This window comes from Pan troglodytes, chromosome 1, assembly GCF_028858775.2.
Source record: "Pan troglodytes isolate AG18354 chromosome 1, NHGRI_mPanTro3-v2.0_pri, whole genome shotgun sequence".
Taxonomy (NCBI): domain Eukaryota; kingdom Metazoa; phylum Chordata; class Mammalia; order Primates; family Hominidae; genus Pan; species Pan troglodytes.
Genome location: NC_072398.2, coordinates 139,846,459 through 139,869,598, shown reverse-complemented (window position 1 = coordinate 139,869,598; position 23,140 = coordinate 139,846,459). Strand labels below are relative to the sequence as shown.

At 36.0% G+C, this 23,140-nt stretch overlaps 1 protein-coding gene across 10 annotated transcripts in view; it reads right to left on the bottom strand.

Moving 5' to 3' along the window:
* The window catches only part of HFM1 (helicase for meiosis 1), a 134,398-nt gene that overhangs the window by 31,928 nt on the left and 79,330 nt on the right, over positions 1-23,140 (bottom strand). For 9 of the 10 annotated variants that reach the window (XM_524618.9, XM_063799622.1, XM_054684939.2 and 6 more), the window contains 10 exons: positions 22,907-22,998; positions 21,322-21,428; positions 21,179-21,226; positions 17,518-17,615; positions 17,303-17,434; positions 14,709-14,794; positions 14,419-14,502; positions 14,133-14,290; positions 12,262-12,365; positions 11,651-11,797 (listed from right to left, as the gene is read on the bottom strand). In XM_524618.9, the coding sequence (XP_524618.5) occupies positions 11,651-11,797; positions 12,262-12,365; positions 14,133-14,290; positions 14,419-14,502; positions 14,709-14,794; positions 17,303-17,434; positions 17,518-17,615; positions 21,179-21,226; positions 21,322-21,428; positions 22,907-22,998 (1,056 nt within the window). The remainder of the gene's footprint in view (positions 1-11,650; positions 11,798-12,261; positions 12,366-14,132; positions 14,291-14,418; positions 14,503-14,708; positions 14,795-17,302; positions 17,435-17,517; positions 17,616-21,178; positions 21,227-21,321; positions 21,429-22,906; positions 22,999-23,140) is intronic. The other variant, XM_063799624.1, reaches the window with a different exon arrangement.

Sequence of the window (23,140 nt, the reverse complement as noted above, 5' to 3'; positions counted from 1 at the left end):
AGGATTCGCTATTTAATAAATGGTGCTGGGAAAACTGGCTAGCCATATATAGAAAGCTGAAACTGGATCCCTTCCTTACACCTTATACAAAAACTAATTCAAGATGGATTAAAGACTTAAATATTAGATCTAAAACCATAAAAACCCTAGAAGAAAACCTAGGCAATACCATTCAGGACATAGGCATGGGGAAGGACTTCATGTCTAAAACACCAAAACCAATGGCAACAAAAGCCAAAATTGCCAAATGGGATCTAATTAAACTAAAGAGCTTCTGCACAGCAAAAGAAACTACCATCAGAGTGAACAGGCAATCTACAGAATGGGAGAAAATTTTTGCAATCTACTCATCTGACAAAGGGCTAATATCCAGAATCTACAATGAACTCAAACAAATTTACAAGAAAAAATCAAACAACCCCATCAAAAAGTGGTTCGTGAAGGATATGAACAGACACTTCTCAAAAGAAGACATTTATGCAGCCAAAAGACACATGAGAAAATGCTCATCATGATTGGCCATCAGAGAAATGCAAATCAAAACCACAATGAGATACCATCTCACACCAGTTAGAATGGCGATCATTAAAAAGTCAGGAAACAACAGGTGCTGGAGAGGATGTGGAGAAATAGGAACACTTTTACACTGTTGGTGGGACTGTAAACTAGTTCAACCATTGTGGAAGTCAGTGTGGCGATTCCTCAGGGATCTAGAACTAGAAATACCATTTGACCCAACAATCCCATTATTGGGTATATATCCAAAGGATTATAAAACATGCTGCTATAAAGACACATGCACAGGTATGTTTATTGTGGCCCTATTCACAATAGCAAAGACTTGGAACCAACCCAAATGTCCAACAATGATAGACTGGATTAAGACAATGTGGCACATATACACCATGGAATACTATGCAGCTATAAAAAATGATGAGTTCATGTCCTTTGTAGGGACATGGATGATGCTGGAAACCATCATTCTCAGCAAACTATCGCAAGGACAAAAAACCAAACACTGCATGTTCTTACTCATAGGTGGAATTGAACAATGAGAACACATAGACACAGGAAGTGGAACATCACACTCTGGGGCCTGTTGTGGGGTGGGGGGAGGGGGAAGGGATAGCATTAGGAGATATACCTACTGTTAAATGATGAGTTAATGGGTGCAGCACACCAACATGGCACATGTATACATATGTAACAAACATGCACGTTGTGCACATGTACCCTAAAAGTATAATTTAAAAAAATAAAATAAAATAAAATAATAATTTATCCTTTTTGCTGGTATACAGGAATACAATAGACTTTTAAATTTCTTAAATTATAATTCATACCATACCATTCACATTTTTAAACTGTACAATTCAGTGGGTTTTTAGTATATTCCCAAGGTTGTGCAACAGTCATCATATAATTCCAGAACACTGTCATCACCATACATACAAAAAACCCACCATATAACTATTATTAGTCATTCCTCATTTATTCCTGCCCTCAACCCCTGACAACCACTAATCTACTTTCTGTCTCTATAGATTTACCTGTTCTAGACACTTCATATAAATTGAACCATACAATATCTGGTCTTCTGTGACTAGCTTCTATCTAGCATGTTTTCAAGGCTCATCCATGCTGTAGCATGCATCAGTAGTTTTTCTTTTTGGCTGAATAATATTCCATTGTATGGATATACCACATTTTGCTTATCTATTCATCAGTTGATAGATATTTGGGTTGTTTCCAGTTTGGGCTATTATAAATAATGCAGCTATATACATTCATGTCTAAGTTTTTGTATGAATATGTTTTCAATTCTTTTGGATATACACCTAGGAGTACAATTGCTGTATCATATGTTAATTCTATGTTAAATTTCTTGAGGAAATACCAACTCTTTTTCAAAGCAGTGCACAATTTTACATTCCCACTAGCAGTGTATGAGGGTTCCAGTTTCTCCATATCCTTATCAACACATGTTATTGTCCATCATTTTGACTAAAGCCACCCTACTGAGTGGGAAGTGGTATCTTACTGTGGTTTTGATTTGCATTTCTGCATTGACTAACAATGTAGAGCATCTTTTCATATGCGTGTTGACCATTTGTATCACTTCTTTGGAAAATGTCTATGCAGATCCCTTGACTAGTTTTATTTTTATTTTATTTTTGAGACAAAGTCTCACTCTGTCACCCAGGTTGGAGTGCAGTGGCATGATCTCGGCTCACTGCAACCTCTACCTCCTGAGTTCAAGCAATTCTTCCACCTCACCTTCCACTCAATCCTGAGTAGGTGGGATTACAGGCGTGCACCAACACGCCTGGCTAATTTTTGTATTTTTAGTAGAGATGGGGTTTCACCATATTGGCCAGGGTGGTCTTGAACTCCTGACCTCAAGTGATCTACCCGCCTCGGCCTCCCAAAGTGTTGGGATTACAGATGTGAGCCACTGTGCCCGGCCCCTTGACTAGTTTTAATTGGGCTATTTGTCTTTTTACTGTTGAAGTGTAAGATTTCTTTATATATACTCAATACAAGTTAGTTATCAGATATATATGATTTGCAAGTATTTTCTCCCATTCTGTGGGTTGTCTTTTCACTTTCTGAATAGTGTCCTCTGAAGCACAAAAGTTTTTCATCTTAAGTCCAATTCATCTATTTTTTCTTTGGTTGCTTGAGCTTTATATGTCATACCTAAGAAACTGTTGCCTTGTACAAGGTAATGAATGAAGATATACACCTATGTTTTCTTTTAAGAGTTTTATAGGTTTTTGTTTGTTTGTTTGTTTTTGAGACAGAGTTTCGCTCTTGTTGCCCAGGCTGGAGTGCAATGGAGCGATCTTGGCTCACTGCAACCTCCGCCTCCTGGGTTCAAGCGATTCTCTTGCCTCAGCCTCCTGAGTAGCTGGGATTACAGGGGCCCATCACCACAGCCAGCTAATTTTTTTTTTTTTTTCGTATTTTTAGTAGAGACAGGGTTTCACTATGTTGGCCAGGCTGGTCTTGAACTCTTGACCTCAGGTGATCCACCCACCTCAGCCTCCCAAAGTGCTGGGATTACTGGTGTTAGCCACTGCACCTGGCAAGTTTTATAGTTTTAACTTTTACCTTTAGGTCTTTGATTCATTTTGAGTTAATTTTTGTATATGGTATGAGGTAGGAGTCCAAATTCATCCTTTTGCATGTGTCTATGCAGTTGCCCAGCCCTATTACTTGAAAAATTATTTTCAAATTCTTTTACCATCAAATTGTTTTGGCATCCTTGTCAAAAATAAACTGGCAGAGAGGTAAAGGTTTATTTCTACACTCTCAGTTGTATTCCATTGATCTTTATGTCTATTATTATGACAGCACCACCTTGTCTTAATCACTGCAGCTTTGTAACAAGTTTTGAAACCAAGAATTGTGAGTCCTCTACCTCCTTCTTTTTCTTTTCAAGGTTGGCTTAGCTATTCTGGGTCCCTTGTATTTCCACGTGAATTTTAGGATCAGCCTGTGAATTTCTGCAAAAACTACAGCTAGGATTTTGATACGGACTTTGTTGAATTTATGAATTAATATGAGAAGTGCTGCCATCTTAACAATATTGACTTTCAATCCACGAACATAAAATATTTTTCAATTTATTTAGAACTTCTTTAATTTATTTCAATGGTGTTTTGTAGTTTTCAGTGTTCACTTCTTACACTTTTTTGTTCAATTTATTCCTAAGTATTTTATTCTTTTTGATGCTATTGTACAATTGTTTTTTATATTGACTGCATTCAGTGATATTTCTAAACATATTAATTCCAACAGCATGTCTATAGAGTCTTTTGGATTTTCTCTATAAATAATCATGTTGCTTAGAAATAATGACAATTTATTTATTTCTTTTTTTCCTTTTTTTTGAGACAAGGTCTCACTCTGTTGCCCAGGCTGGAGTGGAGTGGTGTAATCATAGCTCACTGTAACTTCGAACACCTGGACTCAAGTGATCTTCCCATTTCAGCCTCCAGAGGAGCTGGGTCTACAGGCAAGCACCACCACACCTGGCTACTTTTTTCTATTTTTGCAAAGATGGAGTTTCACACTGTTGCCTAGGCTTGTCTTGAACTCCTGGACTCAAGTGATCCTCCTACCTCGGCCTCCCAAAGTTCTGGGATTATAGGTATGAGCCACTGCACCCAGCCCCCTTTTTGCTTTTTTAAAGTATTATTATATTACTAAGACTTCCAGCACAATGTCAAATAGAAATAATAACACAGACCATTCTTGTAACATTCTCCAACTCAATAGGAAAGTGTTTAATATTTTACTATCGAGTATGACATTTGCTATAGTTTTTGTAGATATTCTTTATATTTAAGAAGTTCCAGGCCAGGCGTGGTGGCTCACCCTGTAATCCCAGCACTTTGGGAGGCCAAGGCAGGCAGATTACCTGAGGTTGGGAGTTCAAGACCAGCCTGACCAACACGGAGAAATCCCATCTCTACTAAAAATACAAAATTAGCTGGGCGTGGTGGTGCATGCCTGTAATCCCAGCACTCAGGAGGCTGAGACAGGAGAATAGCTTGAACCTGGGAGGTGGAGATTATGGTGAGCCGAGATTGCACCATTGCACTCTAGCCTGGGCAACAAGGGTGAAACTCTTGTCTCAAAAACAAAAACAAAACAAAACAAAAGAAGTTCCCTTCTATTTCTAGTTTGCTAAGAGTTTTTTTAAATCATAAATGAGTACTGAATTTTGTCAAACTTTTTTGACACCTATCAAGAAGTTCAAATCATTTTCTCCTTTTTCTCTGTTAACATAGTGAATTATATTGATCTACTTTTGAATGGTAAGCCTCTCTTGCATACATGCAATAAACCATACTTAATTGTGCTTTTAAAAAATATGGCCAAATTCAGCTTGTGAATATTTCATTAAAGACTTTTGGATCTATGTTCATGAGATATGTTGCTAAATAATTTCCCTTTCTTTTTAATGTCCTTGTCAGGTTTTGACACACTGGCCTCATTAAAAAAACAAAACATTAGAAAATATTCTCTTTTTTTCTATTCTCTGGAAAAGTTTAGGTAAGTTTGATATTATTTCTTCTTAATTAAGAAAAATTAACAGTGAAGTCATCCATGCCTCAAGTTTTCTTTGTGGAAAAATTTTTACTAACAATTGCTTCAATTTCATTACTAGTATCAGACTACTCAGATTTTATTTTCTTCTGTCAGTTTTGGTAAGCTTTGCTTCTCAATAAATATTCTCATTTTAACCCAAACTATGTCAAATTTATCATTATAAAATTGTTAATGTCTTGTTTTTGTGCTTTTGAATATCTTCAGTAACTTTTTGATATACAATGTAATATCCTCTTCTTCATTCTTGATATTGTTACTTGTGTTTTCTTTCTTTCTCTTGATCAGTCTTCATTCATAGAGGGTTCTTAATTTTATTTATCTTTTCTAAGAACCAAATCTCAGCTTTGTTGATTTTTCTCTGTTGTATATTTACATCCTATGTATCGCTGATTTCTGTTTTTCTCTTGTTACATTATTATGTTTGATATGGTATACTCTTGAGATGCAAGCTTGTATTTTTTTGCTTTGCATTTTATTTCCACATATATTTTAAACTCTGTAAGTCATTTCAATTATTGTTTTACATAGTCTACTTATATTTAGTCATACAGTTATCCTTTCTACTCTTCTTCATTCCCCCCCCGCATGTCCATGTTTTCATCTGTGATCATTTTCCTCTAAGGAAATCCCTTTAGTATTTATTTTATTTTATTTTTTATTTTGAGACAGGGTCTCGCTCTGTTACCCAGGCTGGAGTGCAGTAGTGTGATCTCAGCTCACTGCAGCCTCAACTTCCCAGGGTCAAATGATCCTCCCACCTCAGCCTCCCAAGTAGCTGGGACCACTGGTGCACATCACCACACTTGCTAATTTTTTTTATCTTTTTGTAGAGACAGGGTTTCACCACATTGCCTAGGCTGGTCTTGAACTCCTGGGCTCAAGCGATCCGCCCATCTTGGCCTCCCAAAGTGCTGGGATTATAGGCATGAGCCACTAAGCCTGGCCTTAGTATTCATTTTAATTCAGGCTGATAAATATACTAGTAGTGATAAAGTTATTTAGTTATTTTCTTTCTCTTTCTTCCTCTTTCTTTCTCTTCTTTCTCTTCTTTCTTTTTTCACTTTCATCATGAAGGATATTTTCCACTGGGCAGAAACCTAGGTTGGTAGCATTTTGAATATGACATTCCATTGTCTTCTGTTTTCCATCATTATTGTTGAGAAGTTAGCTGTCAGTTTCACTGTTGTTATTTTGAAGGTAATGCATAAATGATGTGTCTAATTTTAACATTTTCAGCAGTTTTGCTACAATATGTCCAGGTGTGGTTTTCCCTGTATTTGCCTCTGTTTGGGGTTTACCAAAATTCTAAATCTGTTGGTTGGTGTCTTTTATTATTTTGAAATGGACTCTGCCATTGTCTCTTTGAATGTTAATTTTGTCCCATTCTCTCTCTACTCTGCTTCTGGGACTTTAATTATGCATATGTTAGACCTTTTTTTGAGTATTATATTCCTTTGTGTTGTTTCCATTCTCTTATCTCTGGGCTTCAATTTAGATATTTTCTACTGATATGTCTCAAAGCCCACAAATCCTATATTTGGTTATATTGAATCTAATGTTAAGCCTACCCAACTAGCTCTTCATTTCAGATACCGCATTTTTAATTCTAGAAAGTCCATTTAAATCTCTTTATAGATTTTAATTATCTGGTAAAACTTTCCATCTTTTCATGCATTTACCTATTTTTTCTATATTTTCTTTAAAATATTCATAATTATTTTATACTTTTTTTAAAGAGATGTGGTCTTGCTATGTGGTCCAGGCTGGAGTGCAGTGGTAAATTCACAGAAATGATCACAGTGCACTACAGCCTCAAACTCCTGGGCTCAAGAAATCCTCCTGCCTTAGCCTCCTGAATATCTAGGACTACCAGTGTGTGTCACCATGTCTGGCTTGTTTCTTGACACAGTTGATTATCAGTCATATGGTCTTGTCTCTTTGTGGGCCTCACAATTTTTTTATCGTATGACAGACACTGTGTCTGTGGTTTCCAGATTACATTTCACCAGAAGAAGTTTCCCTTTCCCTCTGTCAGGCAAACATGGTGAGTGGCTGATCATGTAAACCCCTTTACAGGGCATGGTCTACCTAGCCTTTTTATTAAGAATTTAGTTCCTTTAGTCCTTATTGCTTCCACAAATCTCTGATGCCCTAAAAATTATAATTTTAAAAGGTATGAAGGTTTTCATAGTTGTAGCTGTGGAAGCACTGGCCTACCACAAAACTATATCCTACCCAGAAATGGAAGCTCTTTTGTGTTCTTCAAAAGGAAGAAGATGAAGGCTCATGAGCTCACAGAATAGTTCTAAATGTGTTCTTCCTGTCACTACTCACTGCAGTTACTATTTATCATAATTGCCAATACTATTCAGAGAGCATGACTAATCATGCTGCTGCTCTCAAATTCCCCAGTGTCTGTTAACTGCTCCCCTTATGGGGTCAAAAGGGTGAAAACAGGACCAACTGAATAAGAAAGAGCTGCAAGGTAGACTGCCTATGCTGCAAGTGTTTATATATTTAGTGCTTGTTTTGTAGATTTAGTTACAGAGCCATGTAAATGTTTTACATTATTATAAAACAAAATTAATTTTTGAAAGCTAGTCCTAAAAATATAGAATAAAATGAAACAAATGAAAGTATATGTATCCAGAGTGGCATGGCCACATACAGAGGATCTATTCCAAGTGATTTTTAAACACATTAATTTTACTATTGAGATACAGTCTAAGATAGTAAGATACAGTCTAAGAACAAAAATATCTGCAAAATAATTCTCAAATTTTAATGATCATATTAAGAGTGATAGTCTGATGCTGCTATTCTCAGACTGTTTATTGTGTGTGTAATGTATATAAAGGATAGAAAATTAGTGATACTCTATTATTTTTGAGCCATTGAGAACCAAGTTTCTCAGCATGATAGAAGGCATATATAGATAATTGAGTTTAAGGATAAATTCTGCATCTCTGAATTTGATAAGTATGAATTCATGATGTCTTTTAAGACAAAAAATAATCACATAATACTTAACTCTATGCATGAAAAAATCTAAGAGATCATAATCACTCAATGGCAACGAGCTCCTCTAGGACACAGATTGTGATCTCTGAAAACTACTATCATTAAAAAAAAAAGGCTTCTTGGACAAAGGGTTTATTATGTTTGGGACTGAAGCTGGAGATATACGAGATAAGCCTAGAACAGCATATTACTCTGCATAGCAAAGAAGCTGTCAAATCTACTAGAAATACTCAAAAGGACTCAGGAGTTAATCTGGTATATCTAGATGGTATGAAGATGATAATACATCTACAATATTTATGAGACAATTTGAACCCTGACTTAATATTGGATAATATTAGTTTTTATGTGTAAAAGTAATGTAGTTTAAAAAAATCTTTACCATTTAGATAGAGATATAATGAAACATTTACAGAGGAAATAATACGATATCTAAAATTTTCTTCAAAATATGGATGAAAAAAAAACTAGAGAGGTATAGATGAAACAGTAGCAGCCATGAATTGATCACTGTTTAAAGTGGATAATGAGTAAATGAAAATTCATCTTACACTTCTATCTACTTTTGTATATGTTTGAAAAATTCCCATAATAAAAAATAATAATTCATTTTCACTCTGATTTGCCTTAACAAATCTGTTGATTCTTGTACATCACTTGATCTCCCCTGACAATGGCTATAACAATGGCATAAGTATGGAAAAGGAAAAACGTATACTGACATGGTTTGGCTGTGTCCCCACCAAAATCTCAACTTGAATTGTATCTCCCAGAATTCCCATGTGTTGTGGAAGGGACTGAGGGGGAGGTAATTGAATCATGGAGGCTGGTCTTTCTCTTGCTATTCTCCTGATAGTGAATAAGTCTCAAGAGATCTGACGGGTTTATCAAGGGTTTCTGCTTTTGCTTCTTCCTCATTTTTCTCTTGCCGCCGCCATGTAAGAAGTGCCTTTTAACTCCCACCATGTGATTCTGAGGCCTCCCCAGCCATGTGAAACTGTTAAGTACAATTAAACCTCTTTTCCTTCCCAGTATCAGGTATGTCTTTATCAGCAGTGTGAAAACAGATTAATATAGTAAATTGGTACCAGTAGAGTGGGGACATTGCTGAAAAGATACCCAAATATGTGGAAGCGACTTTGAAACTGGGTAACAGGCAAAGGTTGGAACAGTTTGGAGAGCTCAGAGGAAGACAGGAAAATATAGGAAAGTTTGGAACTTCCTAGAGAATTGTGGAATGGCTTTGCCCAAAATGCTGATAGCAATATGGACAATAAGGTCCAGGTTGAGGTGGTCTCAGATGAAGATGAGGAACTTGTTGGGAACTGGAGCAAAGGTGACTCTTGTTATGTTTTAGCAGAGACTGGTGGCATTTTGCCCCTGCCCAAGAGATTTGTGGAACTTTTAACTTGAGAGAGATGATTTAGGGCATCTGGTGGAAAACATTTCTAAGCAGCAAAGCATTCAACAGGTGATATGGTACTCTTAAAGGCATTCAGTTGTAAAAGGGGAACAGGGCATAAAAGTTCAGAAAATTTATCCCAGCACTTTGGGAGGCCAAGGCAGGTGGATCACCTGAGACCAGGAGTTTGAGACCAGCCTGACCAATATGGTGAAACCCTGTCTCTACTAAAAATACAAAAATTAGCCGGGCATGCTGGTGGGTGCCTGTAGTCCCAGCTACTCAGGAGGCAGAGACAGGAGAATTGCTTGAACCCGGGAGGCAGAGGTTGCAGCAAGCCGAGATCGTGCCACTGCACTCCAGCCTGGGCGACAGAGTGAGACTCCATCTCAAAAAAAAAAAAAAGTTCAGAAAATTTGCAGCCTGACTATGCAATAGAAAAGAAAAACCCATTTGCTGGGGAGAAATTCATGCTGGCTGCAGAAATTTGCATAAGTAGCAAGAAGCCTAATGTTAAACCTCAAGACCATGGGGAAAATGTCTCCAGGCCATGTCACAGATGTTTACGGCAGCCCCTTCTATCACAGGCCTGGAGGCCCAGGAGGAAAAAGTGCTTTCATGGGCTGGGCCCAGGTCCCTGTGCTGTGTGCAGCCTAGGGATTTGGTGTCCTATGTCCCAGCTGCTCCAGCCATGGCTGAAAGGGGTCAACATACAGCTCCAGCTGTGGCTTCAAGGCTTGTGGAAGCCCCAAGCCTTGGCAGCTTCCACATGGTATTGAGCCTGTGGGTACACAGAAGTCAAGAATCGAGGTTTGGGAACCTCCACCTGGATTTCAGAAGATGTATGGAAATGCCTGGATGCCCAGGCAAAAGTTTGCTGCAGGAGCAAAGCCCTCATGGAGAACCTCTGGTAAGGCAATGTAGAAGGGAAATGTGGGGTCAGAGCCCCCACACAGAGTCCCTAGTGGGGTGCTGCCTAGTGGAGCTGTGATAAGAGGGCCACCATCCTCCAGACCCCCGAATGGTAGATCCACCGACAGCCTGAACTGTGCACTTGGAAAAGCTGCAGACACAACACCAACCCGTGAAAGCAGCCAGTAGGGAGGCTGTGCCCTGCAAAGCCACAGGGGTGGATCTTCCCAAGACCATGGGAACCCACCTCTTGCATCCACGTGACCTGGATGTGAGACCTGGAGTCAAAGGAGATCATTTTGGAGCTTTAAAGTTTGACTGCTCCACTGGATTTCAAACATGCATGGGGCCTGTAAGCCCTTTGTTTTGGCCAATTTCTCCCATTTGGAATGACTGTATTTACCCAATATCTGTACCCCCATTATATCTAGGAAGTAACTAGCTTGCTTTTGATTTTACAGGCTCATAGGCAGAAGGGACTTGCCTTGTCTCAGATGAGACTTTGAACTGTGGACTTTTGGGTTAATGCTGAAATGAGTTAAGGCTTTGGGGGACTGTTGGGAAGGTGTGATTGGTTTTGAAATGTGAGGACATGAGATTTGGAGGGGCTAGGGGTGGAATGATATGGTTTGGCTGTGTCTCCACCAAAATCCCAACTTGAATTGTATCTCCCAGAATTCCCATGTGTTGTGGGAGGGACCCAGGGGGAGGTAACCAAATCATGGGGGCTGGTCTTTTTGGCGCTATTCTTGTGATAGTGAGTAAGTCTCATGAGATCTGATGGGCTTATCGGGGTTTCTGCTTTTGCTTCTTCCTCATTTTTCTCTCGCCACCACCATGCAAGATGTGCCCTTCACCTCCTGCCATGATTCTGAGGCCTCCCCAGCCATGTGCAACTGTAAGTCCAATTAAACCTCTTTTTCTTCCCAGTCTCAGGTATGTCTTTATCAGCAGCATGAAAATGGACTAATACATATACCAAAAGATGAATAAAAAAATTTGTCCCCCAACTATTACCCCAATTTGACAAATACTAACTTGAAGAATCTCTACTATATACTATTAATGAAATTACTATGAAGCTTCTTATTCCAGAGTATCCTCAATCTGAGTGTTGCAGTACTATAACACTGATACTCCTTCCTAGCCATATCTTTGCTTTAATATAAAATAGGAATTAATAGAGCTATTTACCTTTATTAGGTCCTGCTATTGTAGATATGTCTGAATGTTTAGAATGGGAAATCTGTGTTTCAGATTTTCTTTGCATAGTGATTTGATTTCCAAACCTCTTGGGTTCTAAGTAAAAGACTGTAAGTTTCTGCTGAATATCAAGCCCAACTGGAAAATGAAAAAAAAGTACACAAATGTTTATTTAAGTCATATAAATCCACATATGAGAACACTTATTTCTTTTTAATCTCTCTTATATTTTTATAACTTCTAGAGCTAAGAAGTCCAGAAAGTTAAAATATGTTGAAAGGTTAAAAAATATGAAAACTAAAAAATTATATATTTATCATTATAAAAATAAAAATCTTCCAACAATAACTGCAATTTAACTATCTAGGAAAATAAAATATCTATAAATGAAAAGATAAACTTTTAATTATGTCATCTGGTCCATGCTATGTTTTACATATCTAAATACATGAAACTTCCTTTGAAGTTTATTCATATTATCTAAATATATTATTTTTGCATAATACTATTTATACTGTTTTTCTGTACCAGCATAAAGGATGTAATTTTTAAATGCAATTATATTATTTATATTCATGTCTTCATTACTTCAATTAACTTACCAAATTCAGAACTTATCAGATTTATGCTAAGATCTTCAGATTTAAGAGCTCTTTTCACAGCAATCTTTTTAGCCCAACTTCCAGCTTTTAGCAAAACAGAATCCCTGAAAAATAGTATAGTTTAAATAGTGATCCAAACACTGAATGAAATACATATTAATCTTGAAGGGCTGATTGTTCTTAAGAAAGATACTCTCTAGTAGTAAACTGAAATCAATTACTGAAAACTGCTTTCCCCAACTTTTAAGGAGGGAGAATAAAGTATCAATGGAACTCTCTTGACCATGATTTTTAAAAAATTAATTAATTTTCTTTGAGACAGAATCTTACTCTGTTGCCTGGGCTGGAGTGCAGTGGTACAATCATACCTCACTGCAGCCACAAACTCCTAGGCTCAGGCAGTCTTCCTGCCTCGGTCTCCTGAGTAGCTGGGACCACAGGCACATTGGCACTATGCTCAGATTATTTATTTATTTATTTTTGTAGAAATAGGGTCTCACTTTGTTGCCCAGGCTGGTCTGAAACTCTGGGCTTTAAGTGATCCTCCTGCCTCAGCCTCTCGAAGTGCTGAGATTACAGGTGTGAGCCACCCCATCCAATCCCTAATTTTTTAAATTACAGCTGTTTCCAAGTTGCATTTACCATTTTAGTCCCAATAAGAATATATACTTTGTATCAATAACACATGAGCTTGCCCCTAAATCACTACCATTTTAAACTGGCTATACGTAAGTTACATGTATTATGAGAACAACTTCAATAGTATTTTTAAATTTATATAAAATGGTTTGTATCTAATAACATCACAAGCCAGCAACCATTTTTATGACTGAACTTATTTTAGTCTCATGTAGTCATAGACTTATTAGTCACAGAGAACAAAGATTTGTACAACAGCATATTCTCTATAAGTGGGTCATGGTTAGCTGCAGGAGAGCAGTTACCAGTGAAAGGGATATCCTGGTCACTGCAGTCCCTTCAGAAACCTTGCATGCGACTTTTTGGGGAGGTATCTTTCAGTATACTGGAACAATTAGGAGATTCCCATTTCAGAATCACTGCCATTCCTGAACTTACAAGTACAGTAATATGGTTGGGAGTCTAGGCTCTGGATTGGGTTCAAATCTAGACTTTGCTATTAACTAGCTATATGACCATGATTAAGGTTTGATTAATCATAAATCAAACTCATTAAACTCTTTTTGTCTCAATTTCCTCCTCTACAGAATACGGACAGCACCTGTCTCATACAAATATTAAATAATTCAATATTTGGAACCTACTACGTGCTAAAAAATATTAGTTATAGCTGCAACTGATATCCTTAGAGATTGCTTATGACATCCTGGGAGAAAATAATAGTACCTGGAAAAATGCTGAAGTAAAAATTATAGAATGGCATGCTACAGAACTAGATATAAGGGAGGGTACCTCCTCTATACATTTGCTTTGTTTGCTTGGATCCTACAATGGAGCTATAGTAATTTGTTAGATTTTAATTTGGAAGTAGAAGGTATATTTTGAGGTCAGTAGGAGAAAGACTGCATCCAAACAGTAGTAGGGTCATGGATGACTGGAGAAAAGCAATGAAATAAGAAAGACCTCCTAGAGGTAATCTACTCACTTGTTTCAGATCATGGTGATAGATTTTATACTTTGTTCATTTGAGTACTAAATATAACAATTTAAAACAACAGACCCAATGTTAATATCTTCTTTAATAGAAAAATAGAGAAACCATCCCATTATTGTGTCAGGAAAATGTAATTTAGTTGATCCCACAATGATCTTGTTATTTTTTTTCCAGTAGAATTTTTCTTTTACAGTATATGCTTAGAAATAAGATCAAACATCAGAAATTTCACACTTACGTAATCTTGTGCAGATAAACTACTTGATTATCTGCATCACCTATGATTAAGGTAACATAGTGAGAATCCGATGCTGTTCTTTTAGTTTGTAGCTGTTCAAAATTTCTTAATATAACAGTCACTAATATTTCTGCTGTCGTATCACTATATCTTGTAATCTTTAAAAAAGGACAAGTATAAAAAGTGTTAAAAATAACCTTACTTCTCATACTCAGCTGAAGCCTATTTATAGGTAGTTTTATTTCTGAAAAGACAATAAAATATCTAAGAAACAGAAAATATTTACCTGTTCCACTTTAAGTTCATATTTTGGTAGATACATCACAGTTTCTTTTATCTGGGTTCCAAAGGGGGGATGTCTGTTTAAAATCTAAAAATATTTACATCATTATATTCTTACCACAACACTTGAAATTCTTTTAGTAAAATATTTTTTAGAATAAATAGCTTTAATAATGCTTATCACCCAAAAGTAAGTTGAAATACTTATAACTATGAGAAGGAAAATAACTTTTAATAGAAATAAAGGTAGGCCTCAGAATTTAGATGGAATTAGGAATAAGTGAATATAACTACCAATTCAAGTTCCCTTGCATCTGTCTCTTCTATTTTTTTAAAGGAAGTCAAACCAGCATTTACGATTGCATTTGACAATGTTATACCTGTGGAAAATTAATCAAACAACAACTTAAAAATAATGCACTTTAAATAAAACATATATTTAAATATTTAACAAGTAAATTAGTAAAAAAAAAAAAAATTTAAGATCCAGTCAAATAACTAACTTAAAGTTTTTGTAAAAAGTTTTCAGTTGGATTATTGGGTTTGTGACATTATTCAATTATTCATATTTATTCAGAGAAATAAAATATGCATTTGCTTTATAAAAGAAAGAGAAACTCTGGTCCACACGATGGATGTTTAGTTTTACTATACGTCATCCATAGTCCAATCACCAAGAGATATGTATTTTTGTACTCATGCTTGAAAGAAAGGCAACATGATTCAAGGATCATGCTTGAATGAAGCAAGGGAATACTGCTTCATGAAGCTATGGCTCTCTGACCATTTCTGTCTTAGAAATACAGTTCTATGTTTCTGTATCTAAACCAGACTATTTTAATCTACTGCCTAAAACTTCCAATGCTTTTCCATTGTATTTAGAATGAAGTGGCAATTTTCTTACTGGGGCCAAATTTCCTTACCTATATAATCTGACTACAGCCTTTGTCTCAAATCTAATTTCCTCTAACTCTCCTCTTGCTGACTACTCTCCAGTCACTCTTGCTTTCATTTTATTCCTTAAATACATCAAATTCGGTTGGGCCCAGTGGCTCACACCTGTAATCCCAGCACTTTAGGAGGCCGAGGCGGGCGGATCACCTGAGGCCGGGAGTTCGAGACCAACCTGACCAACATGGAGAAACCCCGTCTCTCCTAAAAATACAAAATTAGCCGGGCATGGTGGCACATGCCTGTAATCCCAGCTACTCAGGAGGCTGAGGCAGGAGAATCGCTTGAACCCGGGAGGCGGAGGTTGCGGTGAGCCAAGATCGTGCCATTGTACTCTAGCCTGGGCAACAAAGCAAAACTCCATCTCAAAAACAAACAAACAAACAACAACAAAAATCAAGTTCATTTTCTTCTTTGGATCTTTCCTATTTCTTATACTTTCAGAAGGCAGAATTTACAATTCTTATATGCTTATGAATGAATTTATCCAAATCCCCAAATAGAAGACACTGAACAGTATAAAATTCCAAAATATTACTACTTTGTCTAAGGCACATATATTACATGTATTACTGGTGAAGGTATGACCCTATTTCCTTACTCATATATTTACTTGTTCTTGGGAATTTCTCTTAGTTCTTCTTAAGACTCAGCTTCTAGTATTCATAATTCCTTAATGTTCATTTCCATTTCCCCTCAAAATGTTTATTGATTTTTAACTTTTTCATTTATAGCCAACATCAATATTTGCTTTTTTCTGTTCAGCTGTAATGAGTGTGTGTGAAAACAGGTTAGTTTCAACAATCTGGAAGGGACAGAATGCAATGGATGGATGCCCATATTGACAATACTCTAGAAAGCCAGAAAGATTGGCTTTTTCAAGTATAATGAAATTTACTAGTAATCACTTAGCCGAATTTCAAAATTTTCTAAATGTTGTATGGAACCACCTTTCCAATTGAGAACTCTTGCCTTTGTGGGATGGATGTGGTATTTGGTTGCCAGGACTTCTGTAAGAAGGTGAGCCTTTCCATCAGGAATCTCTCCCCTTACTTTCACCAGCCAATCCCCACTTCACCCCAGCTCCCATGACTTCCTAGTCAGCCCTCTGCCACCCCACTGATTTCAAATTTCCAGATACAAAAGGTAGGTCTTCTTCATAAACAGTTGGTAATCTTTGTTCAAATAAATAACAAAACATCCCTAAAAATCCATTATTTAATTTGTTGATACCCCCAAGATGCATACAAAATTGTAAAATTAACAAGGCTGTCAGTGATGAGATAGTAACTCTCTTTTTAGAATTCTAGCTATCTAAGAAAGAATAGGGTCACAAGGTCACAGGTACCAAACAGGAAAATCCTTTGTAAATGGTACTCCCTACAGTCTCATAGCACACACTACACAAGGTCCCTATAGACAAAATAATCAGGCACAATCTTTTGTCTACAGAATCTCTATGAAAATCAGTATTAATACCCTACTGTTATTGAAAACCAAAAAAAAAAAATTAAGACATAAAGAAGTGACATAATTTTCTGTAATGAATTAGGAATGGCTGGGACTGCTAACTCCACCTTGTAATTGAGATCAAAACAAAATATTCATCAAAAAAGTGGAAGAGAGGGCATCACATAGTTACCTAATTACTGTAACCAAATTTCCCTCTTGGTATGAGAAAAAATTTTCAAATGACAGCATTAATTTTTATTAGGTTTCTCATGTACTCATGTATCATTCAGTTGATTTCAAATGGAATCCTTTAAGCAGGAGCAAAGGAAAATCAGATTTTCGAAAGTAAAGTACAGCACTTATTTAAGCCTACAAACACATACCTTCCTTGAAGGTCTGTAATCATCACAGAATAATTTTACTAACAGTGAATACAAAATAAATTGCAGACATGGCCAAACTGCCTGCCTGTATTCAGTACCTACCAATTTTTTCCAGTTGTTTGGATACATGCAGAGAGTTTTCCCAAAGTTTACACCTAAAACATTTAGCTAAAATCAAACTATTCAATAGTACAGCAAACTTCTTTTCTTGAGCAGCTACAAAATCTGACAACCCTAAAAAAAAAGTTTCCAGTATTAAATCTAATATACCAGTTTATTGGAAAAAATATTTAAAATCCACTAATCCTGTAACATACATCTTGTAATTCGGGAGCCATGTCTGAAAATCTTTGTGGTATCTTGTGTCAAAGCAAAATCTTGTATGGGAATGCATCCTAGTTGAGCCTGAATAAGACTGGGGGAAAGAAAAAAAATTGTTACTCCCTTTTAAGGGTTATCTATCTCCCAGTATTTGATATCACTCACTGAAGTATTCCTTCTTAAAACTTTTCTCTGCCTTAATTTCTGCAATACTACATGATTATCTTGCATAATTATTATTGCAGGTCAATAATAAAAGTTCATTCCTTTTCCCCCAAATCCTCAAAGTTGTCTTTATTTATTTATTTATTTATTTATTTATTGCTCTTCTTTATTCACTCAATCTCTCTCTAAAAGATCTCATTTCTTCTCAGACTTTCATTATAATCTCTAGATTGATACAAATTACAGGAGACTTTCACTTAGACTGTTACTTTAACCTCAACTATCTCAAATTATTTTCATATTCTCCTCCAATACAGATCTATCTTTTGGCTCTACTATTTCTTGTCAAAGAATTAGAGAAAAATAATACAATTTGTTTAATCAACACATTTTTATTAAATGCTTATTAAGTGCCAGGCATAGTATTAGGTGCTGATAATTCTGTTCAGTGTATGAAGGTCAGTAGCATATTAGCTGGTTATTCAAAACCAGCAGCTGCTGGGCTACTAAATTTGAGGTGTTAGTTGTTCAAGGGGAAAAAAGACACTAGTGCCTATGTGCCTACTATATCCCGGGTTCTTTGCTACCTGTTTTGCCCATAAACTTACCTAATCAGGCATTGATATGCAAATCACTGATGGTTCTAACTAAAATTACTGTACTTATTATTACTCTCTTAAGGGGATCTCTTTTAAAAAACAAATTTCTTCCTAAACTCCTCAGTAGATGGAGGTCTCTCAATAAGACCGAAACAGTCAGCTATACAAAGAAAAACGGCAGAATAGTTATATTTCATGATTTAGTTTAGAACAAGATACATGAAAATTGAAAGAAGTAATCAACTCACTTCCTGGAATGGATGTATACAGCTGAAATTTAAACTATTTACTTTTTTTGGCTATGGTATATGCTTCTGAAAATTATTTTATATCATCTATTAAGAAATAGTTACAAAGATACACAGTATACTATCAAAGAAGGAACTGATGGAAAAATGTAAATGGGGTGCTTTTAAATGCTGGGTAAATAAAACTCCTTGTTAAGCTACCTAGAGATGCACAAATGTGGAGTAAGAAATTGCTGGAGTAAAAATAAGACTTTTGAAGTAATATTTATTTATATTAAAAAGCAATATTTCTAATAATAAATAGGACACTTTTCAACATCATACTTCCCTGTCAGAAATCTTATTTCAAGAAGCAGTAATAAAACAGGGATAGGAGGAAGGACAGGGATTTAAGCTAGTAGGTACAGAACCATGGCAGGGCTCTCTGTTTCTCTGCACCAGATAAGGCAAGCAGTGATGTCCTGTGATCTTACCCCTGAGCTTGTCCTCAGTAAAAACAGAAGTGCCACAGCCTCAGGTGAGGTGGCACCTCTACCACCTCAACTAACAGGGGCAGAGTTACATGGTAGTTATGACTAACCCAGGGTTAGTAAAAGAATTAAATGAGATAAAGTATTGATTCGGTTAGAATTACGTTCATGACCAGACCATATCAGTTTACACACAAACAGTTTATTTTTGTGTGTAAAAGGGGAATCCAGAGTTGGGAAGTCCAGGGCTTCGTATGGTGGCTCCACATCATACCCTGTCAGTTCACTGAAAAATACCAGTTAAAGAAAACAGAGCTAGTGCTGAAGAGGGAAGACCTAGGAATTAAAGCTAGGAAGAATTTAAAAATAGCCTTAAATTAAAAGGGCAGAGCCAGGCACGCTGGCTCACGCCTGTAATCCCAGCACTTTGGGAGGCTGAGGCAGGTGGATCACCTTTGAGGTCAGGAGTTCGGGACAAGACTGGCCAACATGGTGAAACCCCATCTCTACTAAAAATACAAAAATTAGCCAGGTGTGATAGTGTGCTCCTGTAATCACAGCTACTCCAGAGGCTGAGGCAGGAGAATCGCTTGAGCCCAGGAGGCAGAGGTTGCAGTGAGCGGAGATCATGCCCTTGCACTTGAGCCTGGGCCACAGTGTGACACTCTGTCTCAAAATAAATAAATAAATAAAAATAATAAAAAGGGCAGAAACCAGAAACTTGAAGGATAAAATCCTAAAACTAAGAGGATTAACATCTACTTGGAGAAGAACAGATCTGAAGTTCAGCAAAGTAACAGGGATATGACAAAGCCATGAAAAAGGTAACTATTAGCCACCATCACCTACCAAAAGACTATAAATTTTGGATTAAGACCCCTCCATCCCACACGTACACACATTCTCTCTTCTTGGCTATGCTTAAATAAGATGCACAAAGGCGGGAAATGATAATGGGAATCTAAATTATGATATGTATAAAAACAATTATAAAGTATAATAATTAACTTTAAAATTTGACAGCTTCAATCAAAAGAATATACTACCCAATTTAAGGCAAAGTTAATGGAAGCACTGAAAGTGCAAATAAAGTGTTCCCAAGAAAATGAATGTGGAAAAATACTTGATTTAATTTGACTCAATAATTTATGCAACACAGTATACTGGGGGAAAAAATGAGAAAATCAAGAGTTCTAGATAGCAACATAACCTTGGCGAAGTCATAACTTATCTGGGCATCACTTACGTCGTTTGTAAAATGAGAGGATTGGGCTATATGATCTCTTAAGTTTACTATGATCTCTAAGGATATATGAATTTATAGAAATAAATATTTGAATATAGAAGTACAGCTAAGAAAATAAACATTAACTTCTGTGGTACAAGCTACAAATCTGCCTGATGAGTTGTAAACAACAATGAGAAGACTGTCTTATAGACTTAAAGGTATTTGGAAGATAAAATTTAATGAGATGTCAGGAAGAATCCCAAAGAAAGAATGGCCTCCTCTAGCTATGGAGGAAAAAGAAATTCTTTGGCTAATTGGTTTTATTGAGCCACATTGAAAAAGATCATTTCACCTTAAATTACATAACACTAAGACCCACATACTCAGAAAGCCAAGCACTCAGTATAGCAGAAAACAGTATCATTGCATTTGTGACTGCAAACTGCTAAAAGTCACAAGTTACAGTGTAACCTTAATTTACTCTTTCAATTACTAGTCTCTGTACAAACTCCCCATTTTTGGCAGAACAGTCATCCACTGTCACATATACACGCCTTTACTCATGATTTTGCTTTTACTCTTTGTCTCTCCCAGAATGCCACTACCATTCAGTAGACATTTATTACACAGGTTTTCATACTGTCCATTATTTTTAAACGTACTACTCTCACTCAAGCTAACTTGAAAGCTCCTGACAATGAGAAGCATAAGAAGCATGTCTTCATTCAACCGTCCACCTTGCCTCAACAGAATACACTCTGAACAAATGTTTGCTAAGAAAAAGCATTCACAAATCATCAATTTTAAAGTCTGAGAGTTGTAAGAAATTAATTTCACATCCACATTCTGATTCATTTTTATGTAATCTTTTCTGTATTAAGAAAAACAAATTAAAAATGTTTTAAAACCAAAAAAAGAAAACTTTCATAAGTATGAATCATCTTTACCAATTTACTTTCATTTCTCTTGTTTTAATTCTTCCTTCCATTGGAAATCTGTAAATAAAACCACATGGCAAAACATTTATTATTATTTATTTTAATTAAATAAAACCTCTTAAAATTATTTAAAACATATGTAATTTCTGTACCTGATAGTTATCCGATTTGGATCTTTGTTCAAAGTATTCAGTGTTTTCTTTTCATTTATCCTTAACTGTATATCTAGAAATTCCTTGCAGCCAGCTATCAATGTAACCTATAACATTTCAGTAGTTGTCCATTTAATGAAGTCTATTTTTTATTTCCTCTCATCCTTTCTCCAAATTTATTTATTTTTCATACTGCCTTAAACCATCACAGTTTTATCAATGAACATAACAGAGTTAAAAACCTGCTTTATACATTTTGCTTCTTTAAGGATTCATTCATTCACTAACAAATGCTTACAAACTCCTATTATATACCAGACACTGCATTAGACACCAGGACTATACCAATAAAACTTTAAAGATTAACAAGATAGAATTTAAAATATCTAGCCCAGTGCCTATCACATAGTAATAAATAAGTCCTCAATAAACACTGTTTTTGTTACTCCTACTCCTACTACTACTACTACTGCTATTCTACTGTTCTATAGTTTGCAAATCATTATCTCAATTGAGGATAATTTAGTCATAGAAAGAATGTTTTAGATATTAGGAAATTTGGATTCTAGAGCCTACTTCCGCCAGATGACAAACAAAGCAGTCTCTGTGCTTTGGTTTCCCACATATCTAAAATGGAACTAACACTTGTTTTAATTTTCTTACACACTTGCTAAACTCAAGATCAGATGAGTTAATGTTAATAGTGGGTGTTTTCGACTCTTGATTTCTCCTTAGTTAAGAATAATGTTTACACAAAAATACAAACCTATTTTTCATCAATTGTTGTTTATGTGACTCCTCAATCATAACTGGAATTCTACTGTGCAACTTTTACTACAATAATCTTACCACAGTAATCAAATTAGATATTTTAAATAAAAAAATGAATGGCTTAAATTTGAGAGTAAATATTTTCTTTTATGAATATTGTTTCATATTCATGTCCTGAGTAAAGGGAGAAAGGACCAATGCAGTCGCCATATACCAATGACATGCCTATGGTTCTATTCACTGCTGCAGCTGCAAAGTTGCCCCATTGTTGATATTTTAGCATAACCTGTTATTATTCCCATTTTTTCTACAATCAGTTCTTTTATCTAGGTCATCACCAATACTATTCTATTTCCATTGTTCTCACTGTTCTGACCCAAAATATTTAGGGAAGGGTTGCAAGTACGTGGCACACATGCTGCATGCAACTCACTGTCCTTCACTCATGGCAGACTTTCCTAATATATCACACCACATCATCTTGGAATCTTTCTTACATATTATTACATTGTGTAGCCACTACCAAGGTAATTAGCATTATCACCTAAGTTGTAAAGTAGTTGCCATATCTATTTTAGTTTTGTATATAAGTTTTCTTAGCTCTGATAAGAGTTAAAACAGAAAATATAATATATTCTAAGAAAGACTATTCCATATCTCATGATCAGAATTATACCAGAGGATATATCTTAGAAATGCTTTCTTTTCTGCTCATTCATTCTTAAATTATATGAGATACACAAATTAGTTGTTTCTCAAATATTATTTTATACTATACCACTATGTATTTATTTTCTAGTGAAAATTAATTTACCAGATCTGATAAGGTTTCTTTTCCACTGATTGTATAAAATTTCTTCACTGTCTCAAATGTAATATAATACCAAGCCATCAATCTTCCTGCTTCTGTAAGAAAAGACAGAAAAATGAACGGTCCCCTCATCAGCTGAAACAACTGTTTTTTTATGTTTAACAAACATTTCCTGAGGGGAGGAGAAGCAAGATGGTAGAACAGAAGCCTAGACCATTGGTCCTCACTGCAGGAACA